Source organism: Panulirus ornatus, chromosome 4, assembly GCF_036320965.1.
Source record: "Panulirus ornatus isolate Po-2019 chromosome 4, ASM3632096v1, whole genome shotgun sequence".
In the NCBI taxonomy this organism is placed as follows: Eukaryota; Metazoa; Arthropoda; class Malacostraca; order Decapoda; family Palinuridae; genus Panulirus; species Panulirus ornatus.
This window is the reverse complement of record NC_092227.1, coordinates 70,202,669-70,218,590: the sequence shown is the minus strand read 5'-3', so window position 1 is coordinate 70,218,590 and position 15,922 is coordinate 70,202,669. Positions and strand designations below refer to the sequence as shown.

At 41.9% G+C, this 15,922-nt stretch overlaps 1 protein-coding gene across 1 annotated transcript in view; it reads left to right on the top strand.

Moving 5' to 3' along the window:
• Positions 1-15,922, top strand: part of LOC139767166 (propionyl-CoA carboxylase alpha chain, mitochondrial-like) — a 140,371-nt gene that overhangs the window by 94,351 nt on the left and 30,098 nt on the right. Inside the window, exon 12 of the mRNA XM_071696198.1 lies at positions 125-304. Within this exon, the coding sequence (XP_071552299.1) occupies positions 125-304 (180 nt within the window). The remainder of the gene's footprint in view (positions 1-124; positions 305-15,922) is intronic.

Sequence of the window (15,922 nt, the reverse complement as noted above, 5' to 3'; positions counted from 1 at the left end):
ACCTTGTGTTTACTATAGAGCAGGAATTTCTAATTTCCTGTGGTTTTTTGGTAAATTTCTAATAAACATTTACTTCACATTGCAGCATTTCTCGCTTTTAATGAAATTCTTGATTTCATTTCAGATGGAGTTGGTGGCACTGCTAGCATCCATACACTTAAAGGACACATTAAGATCACGCAGTTTTATTAATGAAACTCGAATGAAAGTGAACAGTAAGGTACCGACCACATGGAACCTTGTAATAAGGTTTTCAGACAAAGAAGTACCCTGTTCAGTTAAAGCAGTTGATGAGAACTTTAAGGTTAGTTGTATTAAAAGTGTAAGTATTTTGATTTATTTTAGTTACTGAATTTTGCAGTCTGGTTTGTGATTCTCTTTTATTCTTTATTTTCCTGCAGTAACTGCCTTTCCTGCTTTAGTGAGCTAATGTCAGGAACAAATAAAGTCATGTTATTTGCACACATCTAATCTGTAGTTCTCTTTTACATTATAAATAAGCACATTATATTTATATTTATCATATTAACTGCCATCTACCGCGTTAGTAAGGTAGCACCAGGAACAGACTATTTGGGCTGCATTCGCTGACATCCATTTTGTGTCTCTCATGTATAGTGCATCAAAACCACAACTTCTTTCCAGAACCAGGCATCATAGACTTTTCCATGGTTTGCCCATGCTGCTTTACATGTCTTGGTTCAGTCCATTGACAGCACATTGATCCTTGTATACCACATCATTCCAATTCACTCTGTCCTGTGCATGCTTTTGAACCTCCTGCATGTCTAGTCCCTGACAATTCAAAATGTTATTTTCTCTCCATCTTTTCATCTCCGGTTTGGTCCACCTCTTCTCCTCCATTTTTGACATGTATTCTCTTTGTCAACCTCTCCTCACTCATTCTCTCCATATGTCTACACCATTTCAGAACACACTCTTCCACTCTTTCAATCGCAATCTTCTTATTATCACACTTCTCCCTTACACTTTTATTGCTTACTCGATCAAACCACCTCTCACCACATGTTATCCTCAAACATTTCATTTCCAGCACATCTACCCTCATCTATATCCCATGCATCTATACAGCATTGTTGGGACTACTATACCTTTAGACATACCGATTTTTGCCCAATCAGATAATGACCTCTCTTTCCACGCATTCCTCAATGCTTCCAGAACCTTCACCTCTCACCCACCCTATGACTCGCTTCCACTTCCATGATTCCATTTGCTGCCATGTCCACTCCCATGTATCTGAAAATTATTTATTCTTTATTTATTTATTTTGCGTTGTCACTGTCTCCTGTGTTAGCGAGGTAGCGCAAAGAAACAGACGAAAGAATGGCACAACCCACCCACATACACATGTATATACATACACGTCCACACACGCAAAAAATATTATATACCTATACATCTCAATGTAAACATATATATATATATATACACACACAGACATATACATATATACACATGTACATAATTCATACTGTCTGCCTTTATTCATTCCCATCGCCACCCAGCCACACATGGAATAACAACCCCCTCCCCCCCTCATGTGTGCGAGGTAGTTCTAGGAAAAGACAACAAAGGCCCCATTTGTTCACATTCAGTGTATAGCTGTCATGTAATAATGCACCAAAACCACAGCTTCCTTTCCACATCCAGGCCCCACAGAACTTTCCATGGTTTACCCCAGACACTTCACATGCCCTGGTTCAATCCATTGACAGCAAGTCGACCCCGGTATACCACATCGTTCCAGTTCACTCTATTCCTTGCACGCCTTTCACCCTCCTGCATGTTCAGGCCCCGATCACTCAAAATCTTTTTCACTCCATCTTTCCACCTCCAGTTTGGTCTCCCACTTCTCATTCCCTCCATCTCTGACACATATATCCTCTTGGTCAATCTTTCCTCACTCATTCTCTCCATGTGACCAAACCATTTCAAAACACCCTCTTCTGCTCTCTCAACCACACTCTTTTTATTACCACACATCTCTCTTACCCTTACATTACTTACTCGATCAAACCACCTCACACCACATATTGTCCTCAAACATCTCATTTCCAGCACATCCACCCTCCTGCGCACGACTCTATCCATAGCCCACGCCTCGCAACCATACAACATTGTTGGAACCACTATTCCTTCAAACATACCCATTTTTGCTTTCTGAGATAATGACTTCCACACATTTTTCAAGGCTCCCAGAATTTTCGCCCCCTCCCCCACCCTATGATTCACTTCCGCTTCCATGGTTCCATCCGCTGCCAAATCCACTCCCAGATATCTAAAACACTTCACGTCCTCCAGTTTTTCTCCATTCAAACTTACCTCCCAGTTGACTTGACCCTCAACCCTACTGTGCCTAATAACCTTGCTCTTATTCACATTTACTCTCAACTTTCTTCTTTCACACACCTTACCAAACTCAGTCACCAGCTTCTGCAGTTTCTCACATGAATCAGCCACCAGCGCTGTATCATCAGCGAACAACAACTGACTCACTTCCCAAGCTCTCTCATCCACAACAGACTGCATACTTGCCCCTCTTTCCAAAACTCTTGCATTCACGTCCCTAACAACCCCATCCATAAACAAAGTAAACAACCATGGAGACATCACACACCCCTGCCGCAAACCTACATTCACTGAGAACCAATCACTTTCCTCTCTTCCTACACATACACATGCCTTACAACATCCTTGATAAAAACTTTTCACTGCTTCTAACAACTTGCCTCCCACACCATATATTCTTAATACCTTCCACAGAGCATCTCTATCAACTCTATCATATGCCTTCTCCAGATCCATAAATGCTACATACAGATCCCTTTGCTTTTCTAAGTATTTCTCACATACATTCTTCAAAGCAAACACCTGATCCACACATCCTCTACCACTTCTGAAACCACACTGCTCTTCCCCAATCTGATGCTCTGTACATGCCTTCACCCTCTCAGTCAATACCCTCCCATATAATTTCCCATGAATACTCAACAAACTTATACCTCTGTAATTTGAGCACTCACTCTTATCCCCTTTGCCTTTGTACAATGGCACTATGCAAGCATTTTGCCAATCCTCAGGCACCTCACCGTGAATCATACATACATTAAATAGCCTTATCAACCAGTCAACAATACAGTCACCCCCTTTTTTAATAAATTCCACTGCAATACCATCCAAACCCGCTGCCTTGCCGGCTTTCATCTTCCGCAAAGCTTTTACTACCTCTTCTCTGTTTACCAAATCATTTTCCCTAACCCTCTCACTTTGCATACCACCTTGACCAAAACACCCTATATCTGCCACTCTATCATCAAACACATTTCACAAACCTTCAAAATACTAACTCTATCTCCTCACATCACAACTACTTGTTATCACCTCCCCATTAGCCCCCTTCACTGAAGTTCCCATTTGCTCCCTTGTTTTATGCACTTTATTTACCTCCTTCCAAAACATCTTTTTATTCTCCCTAAAATTTAATGATACTCTCTCAACCCAACTCTCATTTGCCCTCTTTTTCATAGAAATAAATATAGGAATGACAGTGCATGGATGAGCACAGTATTTTACCTTTACCACAAAATGAGAAGTGTTTTGTTCCCAGTTGTTTTCAAAGTAATGTGAACAAAAAAAGGAAAAGCTAAAGTTGCATGAAATGGTATCCTATTATTTTAGTGTAATGTTAAATAAAGTGAGGAAAGAGACATTCTTCTACAGAGAAGCCATAAACTTGAATGCCTGTGTCATGCACGACCAAGACTCTGGTATCCGTGACAGGTATTTTCTCAGAAATAATTGTTTTGAATAACCATATGGAAAGAAGAAATGTAAAATGAACATTCCTTTATCATTCATAGTTGTCCTCTGTTTCCCATGTTTTTGAGATAGCACTAAGAATACATGAAGATTGGTCACATTTATTCACATCTAGCACCAAGAATATATTCATTTATGATAGAGATGTTTTAAGAAATTTTTGAAAAATATCTTACTTCATTTCTTACATAATTGCACTGTATCTTACCTCTCCTTTCCTTCCTGCTTAAGGAACCTCTTTTATAAGAAGGCTAGCCACCTCCACCAAGTGGGAAAATATATTTCTATAGACAAAGGAGAGATAGGTAGTATGTTTGAGGAAAGGAACCTGGATGTTTTGGCTCTGAGTGAAACGAAGCTCAAGGGTAAAGGGGAAGAGTGGTTTGGGAATGTCTGGGGAGTAAAGTCAGGGGTTAGTGAGAGGACAAGAGCAAGGGAAGGAGTAGCAATACTCCTGAAACAGGAGTTGTGGGAGTATGTGATAGAATGTAAGAAAGTAAATTCTCGATTAATATGGGTAAAACTGAAAGTTGATGGAGAGAGATGGGTGATTATTGGTGCATATGCACCTGGGCATGAGAAGAAAGATCATGAGAGGCATGTGTTTTGGGAGCAGCTGAATGAGTGTGTTAGTGGTTTTGATGCACGAAACCGGGTTATAGTGATGGGTGATTTGAATGCAAAGGTGAGTAATGTGGCAGTTGAGGGAATAATTGGTATACATGGGGTGTTCAGTGTTGTAAATGGAAATGGTGAAGAGCTTGTAGATTTATGTGCTGAAAAAGGACTGATGATTGGGAATACCTGGTTTAAAAAGCGAGATATACATAAGTATACTTATGTAAGTAGGAGAGATGGCCAGAGAGCGTTATTGGATTACGTGTTAATTGACAGGCGTGTGAAAGAGAGACTTTTGGATGTTAATGTGCTGAGAGGTGCAACTGGAGGGATGTCTGATCATTACCTTGTGGAGGCTAAGGTGAAGATTTGTATGGGTTTTCAGAAAAGAGGAGTGAATGTTGGGGTGAAGAGGGTGGTGAGAGTAAGTGAGCTTGGGAAGGAGACCTGTGTGAGGAAGTACCAGGAGAGACTGAGTACAGAATGGAAAAAGGTGAGCACAATGGAAGTAAGGGGAGTGGGGGAGGAATGGGATGTATTTAGGGAATCAGTGATGGATTGCGCAAAAGATGCTTGTGGCATGAGAAGAGTGGGAGGTGGGTTGATTAGAAAGGGTAGTGAGTGGTGGGATGAAAAAGTAAGATTATTAGTGAAAGAGAAGAGAGAGGCATTTGGACGATTTTTGCAGGGAAAAAATGCAAATGAATGGGAGATATATAAAAGAAAGGGGCAGGAAGTCAAGAGAAAAGTGCAAGAGGTGAAAAAGAGGGCAAATGAGAGTTGGGGTAAGAGAGTATCATTAAATATTAGGGAGAATAAAAAGATGTTTTGGAAGGAGGTAAATAAAGTGCGTAAGACAAGGGAGCAAATGGAAACTTCAGTGAAGGGGGCCAATGGGGAGGTGATAACAAGTAGTGGTGATGTGAGAGGGAGATGGAGTGAGTATTTTGAAGGTTTGTTGAATGTGTTTGATGATAGAGTGGCAGATATAGGGTGTTTTGGTCGAGGTGGTGTGCAAAGTGAGAGGGTTAGGGAAAATGATTTGGTAAACAGAGAAGAGGTAGTAAAAGCGTTGCGGAAGATGAAAGCCGGCAAGGCAGCAGGTTTGGATGGTATTGCAGTGGAATTTATTAAAAAAGGGGGTGACTGTATTATTGACTGGTTGGTAAAGTTATTTAATGTATGTATGATTCATGGTGAGGTGCCTGAGGATTGGCGGAATGCTTGCATAGTGCCGTTGTACAAAGGCAAAGGGGATAAGAGTGAGTGCTCAAATTACAGAGGTATAAGTTTGTTGAATATTCCTGGTAAATTATATGGGAGGTTATTGATTGAGAGGGTGAAGGCATGTACAGAGCATCAGATCAGGGAAGAGCAGTGTGGTTTCAGAAGTGGTAGAGGATGTGTGGATCAGGTGTTTGCTTTGAAGAATGTATGTGAGAAATACTTAGAAAAGCGAATGGATTTGTCTGTAGCATTTATAGATCTGGAGAAGGCATATGATAAGAGTTGATAGGGATGCTCTGTGGAAGGTATTAAGAATATATGGTGTGGGAGGCAAGCTGTTAGAAGCAGTGAAAAGTTTTTTTCGAGGATGTAAGGCATGTGTACGTGTAGGAAGAGAGGAAAGTGATTGGTTCTCAGTGAATGTAGGTTTGCGGCAGGGGTGTGTGATGTCTCCATGGTTGTTTAATTTGTTTATAGATGGGGTTGTTAGGGAGGTGAATGCAAGAGTTTTGGAAAGAGGGGCAAGTATGAAGTCTGTTGTGGATGAGAGAGCTTGGGAGGTGAGTCAGTTGTTGTTCGCTGATGATACAGCGCTGGTGGCTGATTCATGTGAGAAACTGCAGAAGCTGGTGACTGAGTTTGGTAAAGTGTGTGAAAGAAGAAAGTTAAGAGTAAATGTGAATAAGAGCAAGGTTTATTAGGTACAGTAGGGTTGAGGGTCAAGTCAGTTGGGAGGTAAGTTTGAATGGAGAAAAACTGGAGGAAGTAAAGTGTTTTAGATATCTGGGAGTGGATCTGGCAGCGGATGGAACCATGGAAACGGAAGTGGATCATAGGGTGGGGGAGGGGGCGAAAATCCTGGGAGCCTTGAAGAATGTGTGGAAGTCGAGAACATTATCTCGGAAAGCAAAAATGGGTATGTTTGAAGGAATAGTGGTTCCAACAATGTTGTATGGTTGCGAGGCGTGGGCTATGGATAGAGTTGTGCGCAGGAGGATGGATGTGCTGGAAATGAGATGTTTGAGGACAATGTTTGGTGTGAGGTGGTTTGATCGAGTAAGTAACGTAAGGGTAAGAGAGATGTGTGGAAATAAAAAGAGCGTGGTTGAGAGAGCAGAAGAGGGTGTTTTGAAATGGTTTGGGCACATGGAGAGAATGAGTGAGGAAAGATTGACAAAGAGGATATATGTGTCGGAGGTGGAGGGAACGAGAAGTGGGAGACCAAATTGGAGGTGGAAAGATGGAGTGAAAAAGATTTTGTGTGATCGGGGCCTGAACATGCAGGAGGGTGAAAGGAGGGCAAGGAATAGAGTGAATTGGATCGATGTGGTATACCGGGGTTGACGTGCTGTCAGTGGATTGAATCAGGGCATGTGAAGCGTCTAGGGTAAACCATGGAAAGCTGTGTAGGTATGTATATTTGTGTGTGTGGACGTATGTATATACATGTGTATGGGGGTGGGTTGGGCCATTTCTTTCGTCTGTTTCCTTGCGCTACCTCGCAAACGCGGGAGACAGCGACAAAGCAAAAAAAAAAGATATATATATATATATATATATATATATATATATATATATATATATATATATATATATATATTTTTTTTTTTCATACTATTCGCTATTTCCCGCATTAGCGAGGTAGCATTAAGAACAGAGGACTGAGCCTTTGAGGGAACATCCTTACTTGGCCCCCTTCTCTCTTCCTTCTTTTAGAAAATGAAAAACGAGAGGGGAGGATTTCCAGCCCCCCGCTCCCTTCCCTTTTAGTCGCCTTCTACGACACGCAGGGAATACGTGGGAAGAATTCTTTCTCCCCTATCCCCAGGGATAATATATATATATATATATATATATATATATATATATATATATATATATAAGCGACTAGAGGGGATGGGATCAGGGGGCCAGAAATACACACCTCCTTGTATTTTTTAACTTTCTAAAATGGGAAACAGAAGAAGGAGTCACGCGGGGAGTGCTCATCCTCCTCGAAGGCTCAGACTGGGGTGTCTAAATGTGTGTGGATGTAACCAAGATGTGAAAAAAGGAGAGATAGGTAGTATGTTTGAGGAAAGGAACCTGGATGTTTTGGCTCTGAGTGAAACGAAGCTCAAGGGTAAAGGGGAAGAGTGGTTTGGGAATGTCTTGGGAGTAAAGTCAGGGGTTAGTGAGAGGACAAGAGCAAGGGAAGGAGTAGCAGTACTCCTGAAACAGGAGTTGTGGAAGTATGTGATAGAATGTAAGAAAGTAAATTCTCGATTAATATGGGTAAAACTGAAAGTTGATGGAGAGAGATGGGTGATTATTGGTGCATATGCACCTGGGCATGAGAAGAAAGATCATGAGAGTCAAGTGTTTTAGGAGCAGCTGAATGAGTGTGTTAGTGGTTTTGATGCACGAGACCAGGTTATAGTGATGGGTGATTTGAATGCAAAGGTGAGTAATGTGGCAGTTGAGGGAATAATTGGTATACATGGGGTGTTCAGTGTTGTAAATGGAAATGGTGAAGAGCTTGTAGATTTTTGTGCTGAAAAAGGACTGGTGATTGGGAATACCTGGTTTAAAAAGCGAGATATACATAAGTATACTTATGTAAGTAGGAGAGATGGCCAGAGAGCGTTATTGGATTACGTGTTAATTGACAGGCGCGCGAAAGAGAGACTTTTGGATGATAATGTGCTGAGAGGTGCAACTGGAGGGATGTCTGATCATTATCTTGTGGAGACTAAGGTGAAGATTTGTATGGGTTTTCAGAAAAGAAGAGTGAATGTTGGGGTGAAGAGGGTGGTGAGAGTAAGTGAGCTTGGGAAGGAGACTTGTGTGAGGAAGTACCAGGAGAGACTGAGTACAGAATGGAAAAAGGTGAGCACAATGGAAGTAAGGGGAGTGGGGGAGGAATGGGATGTATTTAGGGAATCAGTGATGGATTGCGCAAAAGATGCTTGTGGCATGAGAAGCAGTGGGAGGTGGGTTGATTAGAATGGGTAGTGAGTGGTGGGATGAAGAAGTAAGATTATTAGTGAAAGAGAAGAGAGAGGCATTTGGATGATTTTTGCGGGGAAAAAATGCAATTGAGTGGGAGATGTATAAAAGAAAGAGACAGGAGGTCAAGAGAAAGGTGCAAGAGGTGAAAAAGAGGGCAAATGAGAGTTGAGGTGAGAGAGTATCAGTAAATTTTAGGGAGAATAAAAAGATGTTCTGGAAGGAGGTAAATAAGGTGCGTAAGACAAGGGAGCAAATGGGAACTTCAGTGAAGGGCGCAAATGGGGAGGTGATAACAAGTAGTGGTGATGTGAGAAAGGAGATGGAGTGAGTATTTTGAAGGTTTGTTGAATGTGTTTGATGATAGAGTGGCAGATATAGGGTGTTTTGGTCGAGGTGGTGTGCAAAGTGAGAGGGTTAGGGAAAATGATTTGGTAAACAGAGAAGAGGTAGTAAAAGCTTTGCGGAAGATGAAAGCCGGCAAGGCAGCAGGTTTGGATGGTATTGCAGTGGAATTTATTAAAAAAGGGGGTGACTGTATTGTTGACTGGTTGGTAAGGTTATTTAATGTATGTATGACTCATGGTGAGGTGCCTGAGGATTGGCGGAATGTGTGCATAGTGCCATTGTACAAAGGCAAAGGGGATAAGAGTGAGTGCTCAAATTACAGAGGTATAAGTTTGTTGAGTATTCCTGGTAAATTATATGGGAGGGTATTGATTGAGAGGGTGAAGGCATGTACAGAGCATCAGATTGGGGAAGAGCAGTGTGGTTTCAGAAGTGGTAGAGGATGTGTGGATCAGGTGTTTGCTTTGAAGAATGTATGTGAGAAATACTTAGAAAAGCAAATGGATTTGTATGTAGCATTTATGGATCTGGAGAAGGCATATGATAGAGTTGATAGAGATGCTCTGTGGAAGGTATTAAGAATATATGGTGTGGGAGGCAAGTTGTTAGAAGCAGTGAAAAGTTTTTATCGAGGATGTAAGGCATGTGTACGTGTAGGAAGAGAGGAAAGTGATTGGTTCTCAGTGAATGTAGGTTTGCGGCAGGGGTGTGTGATGTCTCCATGGTTGTTTAATTTGTTTATGGATGGGGTTGTTAGGGAGGTGAATGCAAGAGTCTTGGAAAGAGGGGCAAGTATGAAGTCTGTTGTGGATGAGAGAGCTTGGGAAGTGAGTCAGTTGTTGTTCGCTGATGATACAGCGCTGGTGGCTGATTCATGTGAGAAACTGCAGAAGCTGGTGACTGAGTTTGGTAAAGTGTGTGAAAGAAGAAAGTTAAGAGTAAATGTGAATAAGAGCAAGGTTATTAGGTACAGTAGGGGTGAGGGTCAAGTCAATTGGGAGGTAAGTTTGAATGGAGAAAAACTGGAGGAAGTAAAGTGTTTTAGATATCTGGGAGTGGATCTGTCAGCGGATGGAACCATGGAAGCGGAAGTGGATCATAGGGTGGGGGAGGGGGCGAAAATTCTGGGAGCCTTGAAGAATGTGTGGAAGTCGAGAACATTATCTCGGAAAGCAAAAATGGGTATGTTTGAAGGAATAGTGGTTCCAACAATGTTGTATGGTTGCGAGGCGTGGGCTATGGATAGAGTTGTGCGCAGGAGGATGGATGTGCTGGAAATGAGATGTTTGAGGACAATGTGTGGTGTGAGGTGGTTTGATCGAGTAAGTAACGTAAGGGTAAGAGAGATGTGTGGAAATAAAAAGAGCGTGGTTGAGAGAGCAGAAGAGGGTGTTTTGAAATGGTTTGGGCACATGGAGAGAATGAGTGAGGAGAGATTGACCAAGAGGATATATGTGTCGGAGGTGGAGGGAACGAGGAGAAGAGGGAGACCAAATTGGAGGTGGAAAGATGGAGTGAAAAAGATTTTGTGTGATCGGGGCCTGAACATGCAGGAGGGTGAAAGGAGGGCAAGGAATAGAGTGAATTGGAGCGATGTGGTATACAGGGGTTGACGTGCTGTCAGTGGATTGAAGCAAGGCATGTGAAGCGTCTGGGGTAAACCATGGAAAGCTGTGTAGGTATGTATATTTGCGTGTGTGGACGTGTGTATGTACATGTGTATGGGGGGGGGGCCATTTCTTTCGTCTGTTTCCTTGCGCTACCTCGCAAACGCGGGAGACAGCGACAAAGTATAAAAAAAAAAAAAAAAAAAAAAAAATATATATATATATATATATATTTTTTTTTTTTTCATACTATTCGCTATTTCCCGCATTAGCGAGGTAGCATTAAGAACAGAGGACTGAGCCTTTGAGGGAACATCCTTACTTGGCCCCCTTCTCTCTTCTTTCTTTTAGAAAATGAAAAACGAGAGGGGAGGATTTCCAGCCCCCCGCTCCCTTCCCTTTTAGTCGCCTTCTACGACACGCAGGGAATACGTGGGAAGAATTCTTTCTCCCCTATCCCCAGGGATAATATATATATATATATATATATATAAGCGACTAGAGGGGATGGGATCAGGGGGCCAGAAATACACACCTCCTTGTATTTTTTAACTTTCTAAAATGGGAAACAGAAGAAGGAGTCACGCGGGGAGTGCTCATCCTCCTCGAAGGCTCAGACTGGGGTGTCTAAATGTGTGTGGATGTAACCAAGATGTGAAAAAAGGAGAGATAGGTAGTATGTTTGAGGAAAGGAACCTGGATGTTTTGGCTCTGAGTGAAACGAAGCTCAAGGGTAAAGGGGAAGAGTGGTTTGGGAATGTCTTGGGAGTAAAGTCAGGGGTTAGTGAGAGGACAAGAGCAAGGGAAGGAGTAGCAGTACTCCTGAAACAGGAGTTGTGGAAGTATGTGATAGAATGTAAGAAAGTAAATTCTCGATTAATATGGGTAAAACTGAAAGTTGATGGAGAGAGATGGGTGATTATTGGTGCATATGCACCTGGGCATGAGAAGAAAGATCATGAGAGTCAAGTGTTTTAGGAGCAGCTGAATGAGTGTGTTAGTGGATTTGATGCACGAGACCAGGTTATAGTGATGGGTGATTTGAATGCAAAGGTGAGTAATGTGGCAGTTGAGGGAATAATTGGTATACATGGGGTGTTCAGTGTTGTAAATGGAAATGGTGAAGAGCTTGTAGATTTTTGTGCTGAAAAAGGACTGGTGATTGGGAATACCTGGTTTAAAAAGCGAGATATACATAAGTATACGTATGTAAGTAGGAGAGATGGCCAGAGAGCGTTATTGGATTACGTGTTAATTGACAGGCGCGCAAAAGAGAGACTTTTGGATGATAATGTGCTGAAAGGTGCAACTGGAGGGATGTCTGATCATTATCTTGTGGAGACTAAGGTGAAGATTTGTATGGGTTTTCAGAAAAGAAGAGTGAATGTTGGGGTGAAGAGGGTGGTGAGAGTAAGTGAGCTTGGGAAGGAGACTTGTGTGAGGAAGTACCAGGAGAGACTGAGTACAGAATGGAAAAAGGTGAGCACAATGGAAGTAAGGGGAGTGGGGGAGGAATGGGATGTATTTAGGGAATCAGTGATGGATTGCGCAAAAGATGCTTTTGGCATGAGAAGCATGGGAGGTGGGTTGATTAGAATGGGTAGTGAGTGGTGGGATGAAGAAGTAAGATTATTAGTGAAAGAGAAGAAAGAGGCATTTGGATGATTTTTGCGGGGAAAAAATGCAATTGAGTGGGAGATGTATAAAAGAAAGAGACAGGAGGTCAAGAGAAAGGTGCAAGAGGTGAAAAAGAGGGCAAATGAGAGTTGAGGTGAGAGAGTATCATTAAATTTTAGGGAAAATAAAAAGATGTTCTGGAAGGAGGTAAATAAAGTGCGTAAGACAAGGGAGCAAATGGGAACTTCAGTGAAGGGCGCAAATGGGGAGGTGATAACAAGTAGTGGTGATGTGAGAAAGAGATGGAGTGAGTATTTTGAAGGTTTGTTGAATGTGTTTGATGATAGAGTGGCAGATATAGGGTGTTTTGGTCAAGGTGGTGTGCAAAGTGAGAGGGTTAGGGAAAATGATTTGGTAAACAGAGAAGAGGTAGTAAAAGCTTTGCGGAAGATGAAAGCCGGCAAGGCAGCAGGTTTGGATGGTATTGCAGTGGAATTTATTAAAAAAGGGGGTGACTGTATTGTTGACTGGTTGGTAAGGTTATTTAATGTATGTATGACTCATGGTGAGGTGCCTGCGGATTGGCGGAATGTGTGCATAGTGCCATTGTACAAAGGCAAAGGGGATAAGAGTGAGTGCTCAAATTACAGAGGTATAAGTTTGTTAAGTATTCCTGGTAAATTATATGGGAGGGTATTGATTGAGAGGGTGAAGGCATGTACAGAGCATCAGATTGGGGAAGAGCTGTGTGGTTTCAGAAGTGGTAGAGGATGTGTGGATCAGGTGTTTGCTTTGAAGAATGTACGTGAGAAATACTTAGAAAAGCAAATGGATTTGTATGTAGCATTTATGGATCTGGAGAAGGCATATGATAGAGTTGATAGAGATGCTCTGTGGAAGGTATTAAGAATATATGGTGTGGGAGGCAAGTTGTTAGAAGCAGTGAAAAGTTTTATCGAGGATGTAAGGCATGTGTACGTGTAGGAAGAGAGGAAAGTGATTGGTTCTCAGTGAATGTAGGTTTGCGGCAGGGGTGTGTGATGTCTCCATGGTTGTTTAATTTGTTTATGGATGGGGTTGTTAGGGAGGTGAATGTAAGAGTTTTGGAAAGAGGGGCAAGTATGAAGTCTGTTGTGGATGAGAGAGCTTGGGAAGTGAGTCAGTTGTTGTTCGCTGATGAAACAGCGCTGGTGGCTGATTCATGTGAGAAACTGCAGAAGCTGGTGACTGAGTTTGGTAAAGTGTGTGAAAGAAGAAAGTTAAGAGTAAATGTGAATAAGAGCAAGGTCATTAGGTACAGTAGGGTTGAGGGTCACGTCAATTGGGAGGTAAGTTTGAATGGAGAAAAACTGGAGGAAGTAAAGTGTTTTAGATATCTGGGAGTGGATCTGGCAGCGGATGGAACCATGGAAGCGGAAGTGAATCATAGGGTGGGGGAGGGGGCGAAAATCCTGGGAGCCTTGAAGAATGTGTGGAAGTCGAGAACATTATCTTGAAAAGCAAAAATGGGTATGTTTGAAGGAATAGTGGTTCCAACAATGTTGTATGGTTGCGAGGCGTGGGCTATGGATAGAGTTGTGCGCAGGAGGGTGGATGTGCTGGAAATGAGATGTTTGAGGACAATGTGTGGTGTGAGGTGGTTTGATCGAGTAAGTAATGTAAGGGTAAGAGAGATGTGTGGAAATAAAAAGAGCGTGGTTGAGAGAGCAGAAGAGGGTGTTTTGAAATGGTTTGATCACATGGAGAGAATGAGTGAGGAAAGATTGACCAAGAGGATATATGTGTCGGAGGTGGAGGGAACGAGGAGAAGTGGGAGACCAAATTGGAGGTGGAAAGATGGAGTGAAAAAGATTTTATGTGATCGGGGCCTGAACATGCAGGAGGGTGAAAGGTGGGCAAGGAATAGAGTGAATTGGATCGACGTGGTATACCGGGGTTGACGTGCTGTCAGTGGATTGAATCAAGGCATGTGAAGTGTCTGGGGTAAACCATGGAAAGTTGTGTGGGGCCTGGATGTGGAAAGGGAGCTGTGGTTTCGGGCATTATTGCGTGACAGCTGGAGACTGAGTGTGAACGAATGGGGCCTTTGTTGTCTTTTCCTAGTGCTACCTCGCACACATGAGGGGGGAGGGGGATGGTATTCCATGTGTGGCGAAGTGGCAATGGGAATGAATAGAGGCAGACAGTGTGAATTGTGTGCATGGGTATATATGTATGTGTCTGTGTGTGTATATATATGTGTACATTGAGATGTATAGGTATGTATATTTGCGTGTTGAGATGTATAGGTATGTATATTTGCATGTGTGGGCAGGTGTGTGTGTACATTGTGTATGGGGATGGGTTGGGCCATTTCTTTCGTCTGTTTCCTTGCGCTACCTCGCAAACGCGAGAGACAGCGACAAAGCAAAATAAAAAAAATGATATAATATATCCCTGGGGATAGGGGAGAAAGAATACTTCCCACGTATTCCCTGCGTGTCGTAGAAGGCGACTAAAAGGGGAGGGAGCGGGGGGCTGGAAATCTTCCCCTCTCGTTTTTTTTTTTTAATTTTCCAAAACAAGGAACAGAGAAGGGGGCCAGGTGAGGATATTCCCTCCAAGGCCCAGTCCTCTGTTCTTAACGCTACCTCGCTAATGCGGGAAATGGCGAATAGTTTGAAAAAAAAAAAAAAAAAAAAAAAAAAATATATATATATATGTGTGTGTGTGTGTGTGTGTGTGTGTATGAGTGGATGGGCCATTCCATGTCTGTTTCCTGGCACTACATCACTGACACAGGAAATGGCAATCAAGAAAACTAATAATATATTAGGATGTAATAAATACAATGAGAGTAATCTGAATTATGAAAGAGAAAGGTTGGTAAGTCTCTACCACTCATAGTAGATAAAACCCAGATTGTTTTTTTCATACATGCTTGCCATTTCCCATATGAGCAAGGTAATATGAAGATCAGAGGACAGAGCCTTAGAGGGAAAATTCCTCTCTTGGCTCCATACTCTGTTCCTCCTTTTGGAAAGTAATACAGGAAGAGAGGATTTCCAGCTACCCACTCCTGGCCCTCTTAGTTTTCTTTTACAACATGCAGGGGATACCTGTGTAGTATTCTTTCTTTCATATTCCCAGGGATGAAAAACCCAGAAATATATAGAATATACCAGAGGAGCTCACTTTATTCCATCAAAATTACCAAATCTGTGTTGAAATGGGCTGGCAGAACAATGTTTGATATAAAATATGAAAAGTTTCATAGGCAGTTAAAGCAAAACTTTATTTTGCCCAACTGCTCACACCAGTTTGGTCTTCTGACCGTTGATGTATACATATTTTGAATACTGAAATAGTGAATTACTTTAAAAAAAAAAATTCTTATGAAAGAAGAGTGAACATTAGCTTTTAAAATTAGCTGAATTGTACCAGTGTATACTGTTTAATTTTTTAAGGATGTATTCATATGACTTGTGAAGCAGTGTATGATGTCAGAAAAGGAAAAGATTTGTAGCCAAAGAAACAAATTATTTCACCCAAATGCTCTCACCAGATCATTCAGACTAATTGGAATGCATCGTAAAACTGAAATAGTGAAATGAAAAACTTTCTTTTTAAGGATTGAGACAGCATCAGCTACTACCACTACTACTTCTAATACCTACTACCATTTCTAATAATGA